A 19,228-nucleotide genomic window follows, 5' to 3' on the forward strand; every position below is an offset into this window, starting at 1 on the left:
AAGGGGAGGGAAGGGAAGGGTATTGTAGTCCAATCTCTGCCACTGGTCTGCTCTGTGAACTACTTTCTAGTTGTTACTACTGAATAAAACTGTAGAAAACTAGTTGACTTGGAATGGGCTCCAAGACTCTCTAGCATCACCAGAATCTGAAGAGAAAATGTCCCACTGCTGGTCAGTTGTGGAACCAGAAGTAAAGCCTAGGACATTTGACTCCTGGGCTCTGCTTCTAGTTTAAGGGGGCTATAAATAATAAATAAATAAATACATAAATAAAGTGGTAAACCCATTGAATAGCTCCAGACCTTGGCATCCATTGACTTTCTACTTCTAAAAGTGTTAAGAAAACAAACCAGAAGTAGCGCCCTGAGCTACTTAAATAGCCCTATGGGAATAATCTGATAATTGAAGGTTCTTTGGTATTAGCCATTTATCATTGTATATGTATACATTATATATGTACATATATATCACTATATATGTATATATATATGTATGTGTGTGTGTGTGTGTGTGTGTGTGTGTGTGTGTGTGATACCCACCCCTCATTTAAGGAGCTCAACTCAAAATCAAGTTATGTTTTATCTTCAAGCATTCCCTATTTAGCAAATGCTCAGCATCATTTAGTTAATCATGTAAAATACTCAGACGATTCTGTTGAGATGTTTTAAGATTCAATCTAGATTATGAAACCCTTTCTTTAGTTCCTCTGGAAATGTAATTACTTTGTAAGGAAGCCACTTGTTAAAGTATACACACACACACACACACACACACACACACACACACACACACACACACACACACTCATGCATTCCAGATCTTTGTGGTGATATGTTGTGTACCCTAATAAAATTTGCCTGAAGATCAGAGAACAGAACAAGCCACTAGATTAAACATAGATTTATGCAGTGGTAGCACACACCTTTAATCCTAGCACTCAGGAGGCAGAGCTCTATCTGGATCTCTGTGAGTTCAAAGCCACCCTGGACTACATGAGATTGATTCAGTCTAGTAGAGAAACAGAGCCAGGCAGTGGTGGCACACACCTTTAATCCCAGCACTTGAGATCTCATGCCTTTGCTAAGGAAGCATACACGCCTTTAATCCCAGCACTAAGAAGGAAGTGATATGGCTAGGTGGAGAAAGGTATATAAGGCGTGAGGAGACAGGAACAAAAGGCCCTTTCGGCTAGAACTTTTCAGGCTGAGGAGTCCTAGAGGTGAGTCGTGGCAGTGGCTTGTTCCTTTGTCTCTCTGATCTCTCAGCATTTACCTCAATATCTGGTTTTGGGTATTTTATTAAAAGACCTTTTAAAATTCATACAACAGATCTTAACTGAAACACTATTTGTGGACTAAAGAACCCCCAACACTGTTTTCACAGCATAAGCATCGTCCACCTCTCTAAATATGAGACATTAAGGAAATACGAAATCCATGTCCCCAAGTCCCCCTGTCTATGTTTTGTAGCTTCCCAGATGACCTTTTGAACTCCTGTCCCTGGGAAGGCCCAAACACCGACTTCTCTCTGACCTCTACCCCCTGTCAAAACAGAAAAGACCCTAGTATCAGTTATTTACACTTTTTGATTGACTGATGGGTTACACTTCAGTTTCAATAAGCTTTAGTCTCTATGTTAATTCAAGGGACATTTGCATTGTAAGCCCTTTACTCCTCGTTACATAATAAAAAATAAAACGGTTGATTGATTCTCCTTAGAGAATTTAAACTTCAATTTACCTAATTTTGAACTTCAGTTTCAGCAAACAATGAGAAAATATTTCAGGAACAAGGAGGAAAATACAGCCTTGTGAGGGAAGGGTGTCCAAACCACATTGGAATGCCACGGGAAGGACCCAAAGGACCATTTGCTCTCTCAATCATTCACTCATTCACAAATTCTGCATATACTGCCAAGTACTCACCATGTGCCAGGGTAGAGGCAGAGACTGTGCTGAATGGTTTGTCAAGAGCTGTCATCCAGAGCTACACAGTGAAACCCTATCTCAAAAAAAAAAAAAAAAAAAGTCACCATGGGCTGGAGTGATGGCTCATCAATTAAGAGATCTTAATGCTTTTGCAGAGGACCCAAATTTGGTTTCCAGCACCTACATGGCAGTTCACAACTGCCTGCAACTCCAATTCCAGGGGATCTGGCCTCCCAGGGCCCCTCTGCACACAGGTGCATGGTGCATATAAACTCAAAAATAAATTTTATATATATATAAAGGCCTACAGGGTTTAGCACATGACAAGCCCATGACACATCCAGTGTCCCCCAGAGCCACGAACCAAGAGGGGGGTGGTGGCAGCTGGGGCCCTTCCTTTCATCTTCAATCACACAGAGTGGCCAGTTGGCCACCAGCCTTTCCAGGATGGCCTTGATGACTTTCAGAGGAGGACAGGTGCCACATTTTCAGGAATCTCCAAACCCCCGCCAACACTGTTCAGAAAGTTACTTTATATCAGGGTACACTCATAGAACATGACTTTTATCCAGATCTTTAAAAATTATACTTTGGGTTTGCTTTCTCTTTAGCCTTTAGAATCTCAGCATTTGTTGTCCAACTTAGGGTAACAAAGGTTTAGGATCAAATAACATTCTTGCTTCAAAATAGTCTCCGATACAATGAGATTAGAAGGAGGACCTCCTTGCTTTTACAGTTAGCAGCATATTTCTGGAAGGCAGAGAAGCTCCCATTCCGTTGTCCCCTAAGTCTAACACAGCAGGTGTGTTCCTCCAGAGACATTGCCCTGAACTGCCTTATACTGATTTTGCATAATTTCTCAGTCCAACTCTCTCAACAACGAATCCAGAATGCCCTCAGCTGCCATAGCGCCTAAATTAAACAGAGACTGAGGGGCTGGCATACTATAATAGTAGCTTGGGCTACTTGGTCTCATGATGTTGTCTTTGCCTCACCTAGAAAAATATGTCTTTTTTGTTTTTGGGGGGTTTTTTTCGGTTTTTTTTTTTTTTTTTTTTTTTTGGTTTTTCCAGACAGGGTTTCTCGGTGTAGCTTTGTGCCTTTCCTGGAACTCACTCTGTAGACCAGGTTGGCCTCAAACTCACAGAGATCCACCTGCCTCTGCCTCCCGAGTACTGGGATTAAAGGCGTGCGCCACCACTGCCCGGCTGAAAAATAAGTCTTAAAAATTCTGAAATAAGCCGGGCGGGTAGTGGCGCACGCCTTTAATCCCAGCACTCGGGAGGCAGAGCCAGGCGGATCTCTGTGAGTTCGAGGCCAGCCTGGGCTACCAAGCGAGTTCCAGGAAAAGGCGCAAAGCTACACAGAGAAACCCTGTCTCGAAAAAAAAAAAAAAAAATTCTGAAATAAGCAGGTGAATCTCTGAGTCCGAAGCCAGCCTGGTCTGCAGAGCCAGTTCCAGCATGTCCAGGGCTACGAAGAGAAACCCTCTCTGGCAGGGGGCGCGCGTGTGGAGGGGGAGGAGGGTGCGGCGTGGATCTGAACTAGAACTGGAAGATGGCTTAGTGAGTAAAGTGAGTTCAGATCTCCAGCACCACATAAAAGCCAGATGTAGCAACACATCACTGTAACACCATCGCTGTGAAGCAGGTAGGGAAAGATCCCTGGAGCTCACTGAACATCTGGTCTAGCCAAAAGCATGAGTTCCAGGTTCAATGAGAGATCCTGCCTCAAAAGAGAGCAGGGAGAGCGATAGAGCAAGAAGACCGAAGTCCACATGAGCGTGCACAGACGAGTGCCCCTGAACACACTTGTGTGCATACACCGTACACTGCACATACACATGCACAGAAATAAATTTTGAAATTCTGGAATGGAAGAAACAAAGTAAATTGGCTAGTTTCTTTTAAGGTATGAGAAAATGTCTGACCAAAATCTGGTTATTCGGATTTGCTTATTTCTTAATAACTTGTAGTTACTATATAGGACCTTTAATATTATTTTGTATGTTACATATAATATATATAAAACCTTTAATATTTAGTTACTACTGTAATTGCTATGCTTACTGTAGTAACTATGTGACTATATTCAGCATGCAATTAATTTTTAAAATATTTATTTGTTTGGGGGTATGTGTATATGTTTGTGTGGAAGTGTGCGCCTGTGCCATGGTACCGGCGAGGAGGTTAGAGGACAGCCTCTGGTGCAGTGCCCAGCATCTTGTTTTGGAAGCAGGACCTCTTTTGTCCTTTGTCACTGTACTGTGTACTCCAAGCCAGCCTGCCCAAAGCTTCTGCAGCATTCTCCTGTCTCTGCCTCCCATCTCACCCGAGGAGCGCGGTGGGTGACAGGCCTGTGCCAGCTCATCTGGCTTTTACGCAGGTCCCAGGTGTCTGAACTCAGGTCATCAGGCTTATACAGGAGTCACTTTTCCTGGGGAGTCAGGTGCTCAGCCTTGACTTTCGATGGTTGTTGGTGTTTTTTGTCTTATTGGTTTTTTGTTTGTTTGTTTGTTTTGTTTTTCGAGACAGGGTTTCTCTGTGTAGTTTTGGTGCCTGTCCTGGATCTTGCTTTGTAGACCAGGCTGGCCTCGAACACACGGAGATCTGCCAGTGCTGGGATTAAAGGCGTGCGCCACCACCACTGTCTGTCTTGATTGTCATTTTAATATGGGCTTAAAGGTATATTTGAGATATGAGTAAATATTTTTATTACATTCTTGCTGTTAACATGTTTTGACCATCAGTACCTTCACTTTTTAAAAATAGCTTAAGAAGCTGGGATGTGGTGGTCTATACCTTTAATCCCAGCACTGGTAGGCAGAGGTAGGCAGATTTCCATGAGTTCAAGACCAGTCTGGTCTATAGAGCAAGTTCCAGGACAGTCAGAGCTACACAGAGAAACCTTGTCCCAAAAAACCAAAGAAATAATAGTAACATAATAAGTTTTTTGGTAGAAGATTTATACCAGTTTCTTCAGTTAACTCTGTAGAGAAGTAAACAGCGCTTCATTCTGGATTCAGTAGATGGGTTACTTAACATCCTGGATCACTCCTTTTTCTTATCTACAAAATCAAGACGACAAAAATAGCTTCTTCTTGGGGCTAAGTAAGGATTATATGAGTTTGTACTTGTAAAATATTTCTCACAGGGCTTGGCTCAGAACAATTCTAACTCAGAATTTCAGGAAATTGAAAAACCACATAAATTGGATAGGACACCTTAAACATTAACAAGAATAGTCATTTTATAGTTTAAGAATCCGAGAGGCAGAGCTAGAACTCAGTGGAAGGGCATGTGTGTGAGGCCTTGGGTACAATTCCCACTCCTTCTCTCTAAGTTTACATTGTAAGTGAGAAAAAGAAAATGTAGCTTTGTATGCATACTCACACTCATAAGTATAATCTAAATCTTGATCTCATAGAAGCTGAGTGTGGAGTAATGGTTACCAGAGACTGTGGAGAATATAGGGAAGGGAGAAAGGGAAAGCCTACAATAATATTTTTTGATAAAGGAATCAACTCTGGGTTCCTATAATATAAGCACCTATATAATGAATAATAATGCCTTATATATTTCATATTAGGAATTTGAAAATACAACAAAGAAATGATGAAAGCTTAAGGTGTTCGGTTTGCGTTGATCATTACAATGCATACTGGAACCACATTATACCTGAGATTTTTTGTTTGTTTGTATTTTGAGACAGAGTTTACTCTGTGCGGCCCTGTCTGTCCTATAACTCACTTTGTAGACCATGTAGACCAGGCTGGCCTCAAACTCACAGAGATCTGCCTGCCTCTGCTTCGCAAGTGTTGGGATTAAAGGTGTGTGCCATCGCTGCCCGGTTTTATTTTATATGTGCATTGGTGTTTTGCCTGCATGTGTGCTTGTGTGAGGGTGTAGAAATTCCTGGAACTGGAGTTACAGACAGTTGTGAACCATGTGGGTGCTGGGAAATGAACCAAGGTCTTCTGGAAGAGCAGCTAGGGTCTTCTGGAAGAGCAGCCAGTGCTCTTAACCGCTGAGTCATCTCTCCAGCCCCATAACCCAGAGTTCTTTTGACTACAAAGAACTCCAAGTTACCAGAAGTCAAGAGCTGTGACCTCAAGAAGCTTGAGATCCATGTGAAGAGTCAAGACTAACATTATGGATAGCCTAGTTCACATCCTAGCTAGGGGTTATACCAAAAAAAAAAAAAAAAAAAAAAAAAAAAAAAAAAAAAAGTGTTCCCAGAAGGGGTTTAGCAAAAAGAATGGAAAGTACAATAGGAAACTTTCTAGAAACAAAAGTAAGACTGGAGGGAAAGTTCTATGCTGGAGCCTGATTCCACTCTGGCAGTAGGAGCATCAAGGCTACTTTCTGAGAACTCTTGAGTTTAGAGATGAAGTCCCAGCTCACTCAGCGGAGCACTCCCTCAGCACACAGGAACCCCTCGGAGATGGGACGGTGGTGCACACCTGTAATCCCAGCACTGGGAGGTAGAGGATAGAGGATCAGAGATTCAAGGCCATCTGCTGAGTTCCAGGACAGCCTGAAATACTGCGGGGGGGGGGGGGGGGGGGGGGTTTGAGGGGTGAGAGGGAGGGAAGGAGGGAGGCAGGCAGGCAGAGAGACGGAGAGACATAACGTTTCTAACCTTCTACCCATCACTCCTCGTCCCTGCCCTTGCCGTGTAAGACTGAACTAGAAGAGTGAAGTTACAAAAGGAAGCTCATACTCAAGTTTCTTGGGGCTGGGGCTGAGAGGCAAGCCGCCTTCCTTTCAAAGCCTTAGAAAGATGGACCGGTGAAGGTACCTAGCTCTCTAGGCCTTAAGCCTGGATTTCTCCTAAGGAGTGAAACTGCTTGGTCCTTCTTCCTCCTATGTCTTGGTTGGGAACCCCTCCGATCCCACAGAGGTCAAGAAAGAGCCACCCTTCAGCAGCACCTGGAAGCAGGGCTGTGCTGGCGAGAAAAGAATACAGAGGTGTTCTTGTTTCTTGAACCAGGGTTGGGCCTTTTTGCAGCCACGGAAGGTGTGCTCCCAACTCCCTTTCCATTGACTCCCAAGCGAGCTAGCAAAGGCGTGGAGCGAGGGCGTGATGCTGTCCTCTGGGGAGTGAGGCGGAGTTGGGGCGCTGGTGAGGACCGCGGATCCCAGGCCCCTGCCGCTGGCCCCGCGGGTACCCTCGGCACCGCCAAGCCGGCTGCGGTCCTGCGGCTGGGAAGCCGCAGCTAAGCGCCGCTGGCACAAGCTGCCTCAGCTGCCCCTGAAGGAGGGACCCCATTTGTTCCTCCGAACGGAACGTCTCCTTTCAAACTTGACCAGAACAGCATCCTGGCCACTCTGCGAGACTGCGGGAGGGGGCGGAGGAGCGGAGTCCCCCCCTTCTAAACCGTTCTCCTTGTGGTGAGCGGTGATTCTTTACCATGAGGCAGGCCATAGTTTGTAAAAAGATCCAACGCAGCTAAAAATATCCCACTTTGACAAGAAAAATGTCATTTTTTTTATCTTGTGTTGCAAGCAGTTGCATATTTTTTTCCCTAAGCCATTAACCACACACGCCTGAAGTGAAAACCCGAGAGAGTCTGATGCCTATAGATTAGCTTTGTGACTGAACCTTTGTGCAGCACGTTTTTAATTGGAATAGCTCAAATTTTTGAAAGATGGAAGTAAGCGTTTTAGTTGTGCCTGGAAATGTTGAAAAAGAAACATTTTTTTCTTTTCCATGTGTTGCCAATAAACTCTAAACACAGTATCTGAAGGGAATGCTACACGATGTAATTAGAGCTTTGGGTTGTCCTGTACCCTGTACGTCCACTCCCACTCCCCAAACCCCGCCCCCCCCCAAAGCAAAAGCAGTTAAGGGCTAGCCCCCACACAACGGAGTTGCCTGACTGACGCTTGGTTTACAGTGCAATCCAAAGCCAGCTGTACTTAATGACGTTATTAAAAATAGGGCACTAACTCTCTGAGGGTTCCAGTTCAACTCTTCAAACATTGACAGCCCTTGATGTCCTTCCGGCAACAGGTTCTGCTGAGATTAGTGGGACCCCATGGGGATGAGACGAAGGAGAAGGTGGGAAGTGCTGTCACAACGAATCTATATGTTAATGTTTCAGGTTTGGAGTCTGTGCATCTTAGGAACATGAGTGAGTCATGGATAAATTAAGAAATATGGGTCGGAACAAGTCAGGAGGCAAACCCAACAAGAAAAAACAAAACAGGAAAACAACAGAAGACTCAGGGCTCTGGAAATGTTACTTGAACTTTGAAGCTCCTTTATATTTTGAAGAAAAGTACTATTTCACTTATTCTTCTCAAGTCTGGGTTTTAAAAGCAAATCGTGTGTGTGTGTGTGTATGTGTGTGTGTGTGTGTGTGTGTGTGTGTGTGTGTACATGCCCTTTCTGTGTATTTTTTAAGATGGTATGCCTTTAAGAGTAAAAGGCCAAAACTGTACTACTTAAACAAGATGATAAAAACATGTCATTTAAAGGTTGTTTCAAAGATTCAGTGGTTCCACTGTAAACAGTAACTAGAATGAGAGAAAGCACATAGAATAGAGTGGAGAAAAAGAGCGAAATTAGAATTCTAGAACTTAGAAGTGGGCTGGACTTGGGCTCTAAGTTATCCTGGTTTTTATTTGAGAATTGGGTACTGCTCGCTGGTTCTCCTTCAAATCAATTATCACTGGCTTCTTCTTCTGATTCTCAAAATGAGTGGTTAGTTAGATGGGCCTGACTCAGTTCTGGGATTCTAAGGCAGAGCTTCTGTGAGGCACCAAGCAGGCTTCCTATCTGAGGAGAGCCGCCAGGGTTAGCGATCCATGGCGTAGCTTATCTGACATGGACGAGCTAAGTTGTGTTCTTGTGTGCATTGAAAGAGCCTGAGCTTTTCTAGGAATGAGAGGCATTTTGCAGTCCCATCCAATGTAGAGAAAGATACTGCCCATTCACCGACTTCAAATTTTTACAACAGAAAGGTCGCCTGTCTCTCAAAATGGTAAATTAGACGGGAGCACCTAGAGTTCCTACTTCAAGAAAGATTATTCTTAAGGAAGAAAAACAAACAATAGTGACCATTTTTCACAGGCATGCTCAGCCATCAAGAAAGCTTAATAAACCCCTATTTAGTATGCATTTATGCAGTGATTACATGAACTTTGACCTCTGAAGAGCTGTAGCAATTAGGTTCAGGGATCTCCTACACACCATTCCCCACAGGCTTCCTTCCTTCCTCCTCTCTGTAGTTTATGCTCTAGGAGGGTGTAAATTATTAAAGCTGGCTTTCCAGCCCAAGATTTTTTTCCTCACAAGTCAGATTTGCCCTCCACTCCTGTCTGAACATCCCTCTCAGATATCGGGTCTCTGATCATCTATGTTGCTCAAAAGCAACGCATTTCAATTCAGTCTTACCCCCACACTTTCACAAAGATTAGCGCTAATGACCCAATGAGTTTCATTTCTTAGTTCATGGCATCTGAAATAAGTCAGAACTCTTTCGTTGGAATAATTTAACATTTTAAAAAGTATTCAGTGTCACTTATTTTAACTGAAACCTAAGTGGGTTGGCAGAAAAACTGGAGGAGACACAGTGGGGGGCCGCTAGAAGGGCCTCTCTTCCCCCCCCCAAAAAAAAAAGAGCTAAAAGGCAAGAGGAAAGTGTTTTAAGTTTCTAGTAAACATTGTTTAGCAAAAGAATAATAGGAAGGTTGCCCCTTTCCCAAGGAGGGATGGAACTATAATTGTTGCCTTTAGCTGCGAGCTCAGATAAACTGCTGGGACGCATTCTAAAGTGACCCATCACTGCCTTCATCTCTTCTTGAACTTTCGGTGAACCTGAGATTAAACAGGGGTGAGCAGCTAGGCAGTTTGTTGTTAGCAGCCTTTTCAACAACCCTTTCAGACTGAGTAAATATTGATCGGTTTGAATCTGATTGCCCCAGAGGAAAACACCGCTGCATCTGAATAGCCTCCAAAAGTAAACTCTCAGAGGTGAAGCCAAAGCAGACATCACCGTCGTCGCAGAGCCCTAACTCAGGCCAGTTTGAGGACACCCCTGTTTAGCCAGTACTTTGGATGAAGGTAGAGGAAATAGGGAGAGGGCGCATCTGAAAACAAATTTTGTATTGCAATTACCCGGGATCCCTGATTAAGACCTTTGTTTCATTTTTTAAACGTGTGAACAAAATGTTATTTTCTGTCGTCCCTATTTAGGTTGTTTCCGTTACAATTGCTGTCATTTTTCAAGGCGTTTAGCTATGCCCCTCAGAGACCAGAACAGGAAAAAAAAAGAGAGAGAGAGAGAGAGAGAGAGAGAGAGAGAGAGAGAGAGAGAGAGAGAGACCTTGAAATAGGATGCACTAAACGCCTTTGATTTAATCGATTGGGACAGCTAAAAAGATACAAATGTTTTCCTTGTTGAAAGGTGTATTAATGTCTCCTAAATGCATTGCTTGTTAGCTGATTTATTCTACAACCTAGGGAAGGCTAGGGATATTTAGCCGTAATTTACCGTTCTCTTTCCACTCAGCTACATGAAAACAGCACCTTAAAGATAGGAATCTCTAGGATTCCAGAAGGTCGGACCCTGCTTTCAGATATTGAAATCAGGACAGCGGTATGCAAATGACACCTTAGCACATTAAAGTATTTGAAAGCCAGCCATCTGTTTTGCTTTGTGGCCTTACACTAATAAACAAAAGATACAGTATAGCCGGGCGGGAAAGGAAAGAAAAGGGTGATGTCTTTGAAGTTCTCTCCACCCTCTTGAATCTTTTCAGGCCACCTCAGAACCCAGCGGCTGAGAGGAGGGTTCCCAGAGCCCTTGATATGCATGCAGCAACTGCTCCCACAAAGTCCATCCCATTTAACAGGGATGTGCAGGAAATCGCACAAGTGCTCTAGAAGGCCTGCAGATTCCCAAGTTTTGTAGCTTTTTCTCCCAGCCTATCCTTTCAAAACCCCCTCTGAAAAGGAAGGAAGTTATATGTCCGTGTTGTGATGCTGTAGATTTTCTGCTCTGCTCTTAGGGCTCAAAACCTCAAATAGGTGTGAAAACTGACCATGGAGACTTGTCTTTTTGGTCCAACACTTGCCTAGAATGTGCAAGGCTCTGAGTCCCATCCCCAGCACCATCAGGAAAAGTTAGAAAATGTTGCTTAAACCCTGAAATACGTTAAAAAATAAACTGGAATTGGCAAGAGGTCTAGGAGATCCATGTTGAACACCATCATTTGTTGACTTCCTCTGAGATCTGACGCATGCCTGGATCAGAAACAACTTGGGTGACAAAGATGTGAGTTGGTCTCCACGAGGTCACCTGGAAGAATCTGACTCTAGAGAGGAGAGTATAAACTTCTTTCCCGCTGGTGTGGCATGGAATTAGAAATGTAGACCCTTTGCAGCCGTGGTACCAATGACTTGAAAGTTGAATCTGAAGGGATAAGCTGTGCAATGCAGAGATGTGAGGAAGTGGTTGGATGGGTGGACACTGATAGGAAGGAGAGGGGAATGGAGGCAACGCTCTACTGAAAACAGACCATACTCAACTTAAAAGATAGAATATATTGAAACACTGCCTGACCATCCAAAAAAGAAAGGGGGATCCTTAACACAGCTTTATACTGAAGCTGATTAAATGTGAATCTCTCTGCTCTTGGTTTCCTAATGTGAGGAAAGACTGACTGAAGACAGTTCTCAGCTTTTGAAGGGGCTCTGTTTATATATATGTCATCATTCAGTTGGAGGTGAAAAGGTTAGCACTTGACCCAGGAAGTATCCATGTTTGTTTCAAAAATAGATCTCCTTCATAAATTTCTCCACTAGTTTTTTCCATTTTGAACTTTGATTATAATAAAGGAGCTGTTGTTACTGTAAAAAGACCAGTGCATTAACTGGACATTGGTTGGATGAAAATATGCTTACAGGGAAAGCTGCAAGCTGCCTGGCAATGGAAGGCCCACTTCTTTGCAAATAAACACCACCCTTCTGTCCTTCCCCACATGTCCTTCCCCTTACTTCATAGTAAGCCACCAACTGTAGCCCAGGCAAACACGCAGATGCTTAAGCATACCTGAAACTTGAATATTTTTATTACAGACATCTTAAGACCCGTAAATTCTGCTCTGGATCACATCCCTCCAGGATCTCAGAGCTGTTCATGATTGTACAGGAAATGGGGACTATCATAGGCTCACAAAGGATAACTGATAGAACTCAGTGTGATACTTCAGGGACATCAAAACATTGTGCGACATGCAGAAGACTATTCACGAATCACACAAAATATACATTCATTGTGCCATCCATCACATTAACAATCAGCTGAAAATACATTGTATCCAGCCATTATAACAGTGGATAGAAAGGGTGATTTGAAATACCTTTAGGTTACAAATAATCCATCACATTTTTTTAAATGGAGGGTGGCCAGAGAAGCAAGAAGAAATCGGTAGTTTGGGAAGACTTGGCACAGCAAACGTTTTGAACTTTGGGCTTCTCAGGCCTTCTTGACTCTGAAATAACAAATTGAGGCTACCTTCTGAGGCATCTGGTTCTGTTTGAATGAGAGAGGGATCCCCCCCCCCGCCGTTTTTCACCCATAATCACACATAAACTGTATCAGTTTTGAAAGTTTGCCCACCCTGTTTGATATAGTTACCTACGTGTTTCTAGAAAATCTGTATAAAGATAAATCTCTCCAGAGAAAGCATTTCGAACCAGCAAACTCACACACATGAAACCAACTAAGGAGTGAATTAACTGTGTAAACACACTTAGTGCATCTCTTGTTCATGAGCCTTCGGATACTCTCTTTTCTGGGGGTCCTACTTAAGAGCCAGGTAGAGAAGAACAATACACAGATTAAAGGTGAGATGCCTTCCTCCTGCAAATGTCTGCTGGCAAAGGGAACTGTCCTCCAAAGGACATCTGAAAGAAACCATAGGTTGTGTGAAAAATCTCACAACAGTGAGGAAGGAATGTTGGGGACCACCGGAAACTGATGTGGGTACCCGATGTGGATTAAGAAGTTAACTTCCAACCAAGTCTGCAGAATTCTCTGGAACTACATTATCCTGTCCAGGAGCTCCCTGGATAGGACCAGAAAGGAAGAGAGAGAGACTGTAAAGAAAGGAAGATAAGCTAAGAATGTGCTTTGGGTAAGAAATCCCAGACCAGGAAGAAGCCTGGACTGCAGAGTTGGGCTGCAGTGGCCTCAGTGGGAGGTAGTCAGGGTGTCTGAGGTAGATGATGCTGGGGAAGGGACGCAGGGCGAGGAGCTGGATTTCTCAGAAGATTCTTCAGCTTTCTCGTCGCTTCCAGGAGGAGTGGCCGGAGAGATGGGCAGGAGCCCCTCCTTCTCACGCTTCTTCTGCTTCATGCGGCGATTCTGGAACCAGATCTTCACCTGGGTCTCGTTGAGCTGCAGGGACGCGGCTATCTCCACCCTGCGCGCTCGCGTCAGGTACTTGTTGAAGTGGAACTCCTTCTCCAGTTCCGTGAGCTGCTTGGTGGTGAAGTTGGTGCGCACTGCGTTGGGTTGACCCACGTAGCCGTACTCTCCAACTTTCCCTAGGGTAACGGAAGAAGAGAGGAAAAGGTAAAAATTCTTAAACCCTTATCCGATTGCCTCATGTTTGGGGCAATATTCGGTTAACTGCTCAGCACAAACCCGGCTGGGAAGCGCCAGTGACGAACGATGTGTATGTAAAGTGTTAACCTGAAGTCAACCATTAGCGCGGTCAGGCTCGTGATTAATGGAGTTTGTAGATATTAACAGAACTCCACCACCACCGACACCTCCCATCCCCAACATACACAACTTCTTGCTCTAGACCACTTTAACCTCAGCCCTTTTTAAAAAGCCCTTTGCCCCAACACACCTGGGCACCCTACCTCACATACTACAACTCCAGACGACACTAGATAGAAGCAAGAACCCATCGTTTAAATCATTAACTTTCCTAGGAAACTAAGCGCACCGGCCCCTTTTCAAAATCAAGCAGCATTTGTTTACTAGCCGGCAGGACTCACCTGTTTTGGGAGGGTTTCTTTTAACTTTCATCCAGTCAAAGGTCTGCGCTGGAGAAGGAGTCTCTGAAGCAGGGGAGCGACAGGCTTCTTGGTGGCTGGCGTGGAGAGGGGATAATGAGTTATTATACGTGGCCAGGGCCAGGCTCTGGTGCTCTTGTCCATAAGAGTGGTGAATGTACTGAGGCGAGCCCACCGTGCCCCCAGCATAACCCTGGTGGTGGTGGTGATGCTGGACCATGGGAGATGAGAGGTTTCCAGAGTAAACAGCGGGAGCGCACGGGGGGTACCCACCACTTACGTCTGCTTCCTGATTTATTCCATAGGGGCCATAAGGCGCACTGAAGTTCTGCGCGCCATAGCTTGGACCACAACTCGAGTGAGAATAGGAAACCCCCAGGTTCCCAGAAGTCTGGTAAGGAGCCGGCTGCGGGTGGTGATGGTGGTGGTGGTGGTGGTGGTGGTGGTGGGGCGAGCTGATCTGCACCCCCCTGCCCACTAGGAAGCGGTCGTCGCCGCCGCAGCTGTTGGCACTGACCGCGCAGGATTGGAAAGTTGTAATCCCATGGTCAGAGGGGTAGGCTCGCGCAGAGCAGGTCCCGGAGTCGCCACTGCCAAGGATGGGGTATTCCAGGAAGGAGCTCATTCTTGCATTGTCCATCTGTCACTGAGTGACTGGGTCCTGCGAAGCCCTGGGTGACCGTGCCAACTTTCTCACTTCCTCCATGGGACCAGAGAAGAAAAATGATATGAATGTACAGTGCGCGAGAGGCGGGGCGGGAAGGCGGAGGGCGCTAGGGGGGAAGGACACGTGACTTCGTCAGCCAATGGCTGAGCCGCCTGCGAAAGTTTACCGGCTGCAGCGGTGATGGATCACCGTTTCAGTGGCATTTAAATCCCCGGCGCTCCTCAGTCTAGGTGACGCGCGGTCGCCCCCCCGGGCAGCCCGGGCCGCGGCGGTCGCTGCGGCCGCTGCCAGAGCTGACTTGGAGCACTGGGGCCAAAGGGAGTAGAGACTGCCTTTCTGCGCGCACCCGACTCTGCTCGCCTCCGCCTCCAGGATGTGGGGGATGGGAGGCGACCCTCGGTGGCCCTTTCCCCACCCAGCCCCGAAAGCTGAACTGGCAAGAGGTGAGAGGGGCCCAGGCCTCCCGGCTCCCTTGAGGCGGACATCGGTAGGCCAGAGCTCTCTGCATGGTCGCAAGGACCCTGGCGGAGCCGGGAGCAAGCGGGGTGGGAAGGGTAGGAATCCGGTTGACGTGCCCTCCTCTGGGGACCGCCGCCCCCACCCAGCCCCTGCAGAGACTTGAGCCCGGAACCGCGGCGCCTAGGGCAAGGCTGCGTGCGTCACTGGCTCGCCAGCCTCGGAATGTAGGGGGACGTGTGCAGAGGATTGTCTGGGAGGAACCAGGGTGGGTGTGCAGAGGATTGTCTGGGAGGAACCAGGGTGGGTGTGCAGGGGACCGGAGAAAGGAAAGAAACTACTGTCCTCCTCCGGAGGGTCTCCGAGCCCTCTTTTCTGACTCGTACGGCCAATAGCGTGGTCACGGGAGCTTCTGTAATTCGACCCCAGGGGGCGGGGGAGCCCTAGGAACCTAGCTCTCCGGGAAAGGCCGAGTGTCGCTCTCTTCTCTGCCCTCCTTCTTCCCTAGATCTCTTCCCCTTTCTCCTCCCCAGCCAGCTTTGCCTTTGGTAGCCTTGCAGGATCCGAAGCAACTCTGCTGCTGGAGTTTGAGGCTGGAAGGCAGAGGAGAGAGATGACGCTAGCAGACGTGGCCGGCGTGAGGGCCGAGCCTGAGCTGCAGGCCATCTGTCCCTTCTTAGAGACCCAGGAGCTTGCGCACTCCAGCGCAGGCCTCAGAGGGCCGGATCACAGCTCCTACAAAGTATGCTGACCTCCCCCGTCACATTTCTCTCTCTCAGGAGGGGCATGTTAGGAGTGGGAGATCCTCCTCTTCCCACCGCCCCCTATTGCGTGTCTGGAGTGTGGAGTGTGTGGGGGGGGGGCGGGGAGGACTGGCAGGTGGGAGGGGCAGTGGACAGATGGCTGAGTGGATGGGACACTTTCCAACGGACTGTGTAGTTGCTTGTGTGAGCCTTCAGGTCACTCCCGGGAGAGACACGTGCAGATGTGAGCATCATCCCAAGACAGGGGTCCTGTTTTCCATCAACCTCGCCCTACAATGATGCTGATGGTGTTGGTAATTGCTGTTTACTATTGGGTTTAATGTCAGCCCTGGCCTTGGAAAGAGAAAAGGCCAAACAGAATGCACGCATTCTTAAGGAGGAGAAATTCAGTGGTCACCTAAGAAACCTTGCAGACAATTCTGCACAGTTTTTACTCTGACCATGCTTCTAGCCTTGGATCCAGACATGAAATTAACAGTGTAATGTATGTGTGAGTTTGGGGGTCTTTTCTCTATAGAAAAAGGAAGTTTTGCTCAGGGCGGGACTTTTCAGATGTGAAGTCACTCTTCAGACTTCTGTGTTTTGTTCTTCACATACAGAGGTCGTAATGGTAATCCTCCAACCCTACCCCACTCCCCAAACCTGACCATCCTCAGGGAAACCTAAGCAGACCTTTGTCCCTGGACTCCCTCAGTAGCAACTGAACATTTCCCCCAACCACTTATTTCCCTGTGACCTTTGACTCACCCCCAAAGCATGGTTAAGGGGGAGCAAGGACTGGAAAGTTTCCCCTGCATTAGCTTCAGCTCCTGAGGAATCATACCAGAGGAAAGCAAGGCGGACCTCCCGGAAGAGGTTCTCTTGGGAGGGCAATCCTCCAGCTATGAGGAAAGGAACTCCTGTGGGTCAGGAACAGGAAGTGAGAGGCTCAGTACTGTGAGTGCCGGGGAGCGGGGCTCTTAGTCTCCGGCTTGTCTCATTCCCGGCCTTCTGTGGGCCTCTACCCTCCGGACTTGCACTAACCTTCCAGCTCCAGGACGCCCGCCTCAAAGCTGCCCCAGGCCTCTGCTGGCCTCCTTGTTCTCCTAGTTCTCGCTTCCTGCAGCCCTCTCCCTCCGCCTGTTGTCTTGGGCAGCCTAGGTGGGGTGTTTTCCTCGAGATCACAAACACACACTGGAACCCGGCCCACAGTTTCGGGGCTTCCACAGACCTTGCCCTATTAACTGCGGGCTCGGCCTCTGCGGGCTGTGGGCCCGTGCTTTCCCGGGGAGGCTCTCCAAGAAAACCTCCCCCAGCCTGGAGCGAGTAGGCTTCTGCTCTGCAGCCCGGATTCTTTCCCAACCCCCACCCGGAGGAATCGGGAAGGCCACTATGCAGGGTAAGAGACCTTTGGTCTTTTGAGCAAGGAGGCCAGCGACCCACGCAGGAATCGAGCTAAAGTCTCTTTAAATAGGCCCCAGAGAGTGGGTGAAAGGCGAGCTTGGGCCATGAATGAAATAATCCTCTGCAAGCGGCTTGCTTGGCTCCAAGTGCCTCTTTTAGGGCTCTTCTACTGGAAAGGGAATGAGCAAGGAGGAGACAAACCGAGGCCCAGAACTGTTCTTGGCATCCGCGGCTCAGCCAAGCTGTTGTTTTAAAAGAGCAATAAAAATGAATTATGACTAAACGCCTTCTAACTTAATGCTTTCGGACGGGGATCCCCGGCAAATACGTAAGAGGATTTTTATTTGTGCATGTGTTCCTGCAATTGATCTCTTTGATGACATTCTCATTCATAGAAAGCGTTTGATTTATGAGCTTAGGACGAATCGCATCCAGGAGCTGCACAGCCCTGCCACAGCCTGGACGCCCTGCCACAGCCTGGACGCCCTGCTCGGCTCTCTCTCTCGGAGCCTGGGGCTTGAGCCCTCACTGTCCCCACACACCAAAGCTGCTGAGGGACTGGAGGAGTGAAGGGTAGAGGGAAGGTAGGAAGCATACCCCTGAAGAAGGATCGAGGCTTCTTTGTAACTCCCAAGCCTTTGCAGTTAAGAACTGGCTTCTTGAATGTCAATCAGCTCACCCCACGCACATGTTGCTGCAGTTTCTCACGGTAAATAAAGCCATCAGAACAGAGCCCAGAAAGGAAAAAATAAATAAATGTAGGGGCAGACAAAAGAAGAGGGAAAAAAGAAACAGAACACCCCAATAACACACCCTAGATCACATTTTATTGATATTTCATTTAAAGTGCTCCTTCTCTGTCTAAGAAAGTGGGTTAATTAATAATCTAAGGTGCAGAAACTCTCTGTTTTAAAATCTCAACTTGCTAACCTGACTTCAAACCTTTAATGATTTATTATTAGCAATGTAAACAGATCTAAGAATTAAATGTGTGTGTGTGTGTGTGTGTGTGTGTGTGTGTGTGTGTGTGTGTGTGTGTTGTGGGGACAAGAATCCTGGGGTGACTAGAAAGAATCCTTCCTGGCACGGATTTTCCAGCTAGTAACCATTGTTTTGTTTTATTTTGTTTTCCTCTGTCTTTTAGGTCTGTTTTGCCTGAACCCATCAACAACGGGGAGATTAATCAACCACACTGAAAACGGGGAGAGGGAAGGGAAGAGTTCGAATGTAGATGTTTGAAGCAAATGTGTATAAATAAATGAATTTTTGATCACTTGGTTATTGACCTAGAGACTGGCAGCTTGTTAGGGGAACTCCACTTTACTCATCCTAGATCTGGGAGTTTCTATAGGCACTTTATCTCTCCACTTTCAAAAGCTTGGGCTGGGGCCAACTCAGGCAGCCCAATCCTGTTTCTATTACTAATTTACCTCTATGGCTTGAGTCTCAACACTGAATACCAAATCCATTCCCTTAGGGAGAAAAAGCCAAAAAAAAAAAAAAAATCCAAAGAAACGAAAAACCACTTGCCGGAAGCCCTGGCTACTTTCTGGCCTTCTTCTTTGTTGCTGTCTATTGCAGACTTTGGACGTGCTACCCTAATAAAACATATTAAAATTGAAAAAGGTAAACTGTGACCAGACTTTTATTTACCATATTAGACTAAAAGAAGTAAAAAGAAATCAGTATGAGCTTTGAGAAAGAGGGGAGGAAAAAAATAAGAAAGCTACTTTATAGCAAAGGAGAATTTATTCTACCAAAAATACTCATGACAACGAATCCTAGTGTGATACAAAAATAAAAAGAAAGTGACAGACGATTTATGGTCACTTTCTCGCAGGCCTCATGTTTTGCTTTCAGGGTTGGGTTCGGTGTAAAACGACTAAAACTCCAACATAATTTGTAAGAGATGGCTTTAAAACTGTGTCAGGGGAGAACATTAAACAGAAAATCCTCAACATTTAAGAGAGTAGGGGTAGATCAAGAAGAGAA

At 46.3% G+C, this 19,228-nt stretch overlaps 1 protein-coding gene and 1 long non-coding RNA gene across 3 annotated transcripts; one reads left to right on the forward strand and one right to left on the reverse strand.

The window, feature by feature from the left end:
• Positions 1-13,130: 13,130 nt before the first annotated feature.
• Hoxa1 (homeobox A1) lies at positions 13,131-14,606 on the reverse strand. Of its 2 annotated transcripts, none has more exons than XM_052720796.1 (2): positions 13,949-14,606; positions 13,131-13,486 (listed from the first exon to the last, which is right to left on the reverse strand). In XM_052720796.1, the coding sequence occupies exons 1-2, from the start codon at positions 14,604-14,606 to the stop codon at positions 13,131-13,133; spliced, it is 1,014 nt and encodes a 337-aa protein (XP_052576756.1). The 2 variants fall into 2 exon arrangements, with proteins under 2 accessions (XP_052576756.1, XP_052576757.1); XM_052720797.1 differs by lacking the exon at positions 13,131-13,486 and having other exon boundaries at positions 13,984-14,043; positions 14,247-14,606.
• Positions 14,607-14,794: 188 nt separating this feature from the next.
• Positions 14,795-18,513, forward strand: LOC128099096 (uncharacterized). The gene is made up of 2 exons (XR_008214423.1): positions 14,795-15,076; positions 18,381-18,513. It is a non-coding gene; the product is annotated as an uncharacterized LOC128099096 (long non-coding RNA).
• Positions 18,514-19,228: the final 715 nt, after the last annotated feature.

This window comes from Peromyscus californicus, unplaced genomic scaffold (assembly GCF_007827085.1).
Source record: "Peromyscus californicus insignis strain IS unplaced genomic scaffold, ASM782708v3 Scaffold_6__1_contigs__length_162567912, whole genome shotgun sequence".
NCBI lineage: Eukaryota > Metazoa > Chordata > Mammalia > Rodentia > Cricetidae > Peromyscus > Peromyscus californicus.

Bases quoted from the DNA above. Each gene is read 5' to 3' on its own strand.
- Hoxa1 (XM_052720796.1), bottom strand. From the start codon at position 14,606: ATGGACAATGCAAGAATGAGCTCCTTCCTGGAATACCCCATCCTTGGC. The intron at 13,487-13,948 runs GTGAGTCCTGCC...CCGTTACCCTAG, and splicing joins AAGAAACCCTCCCAAAACAG to GGAAAGTTGGAGAGTACGGC.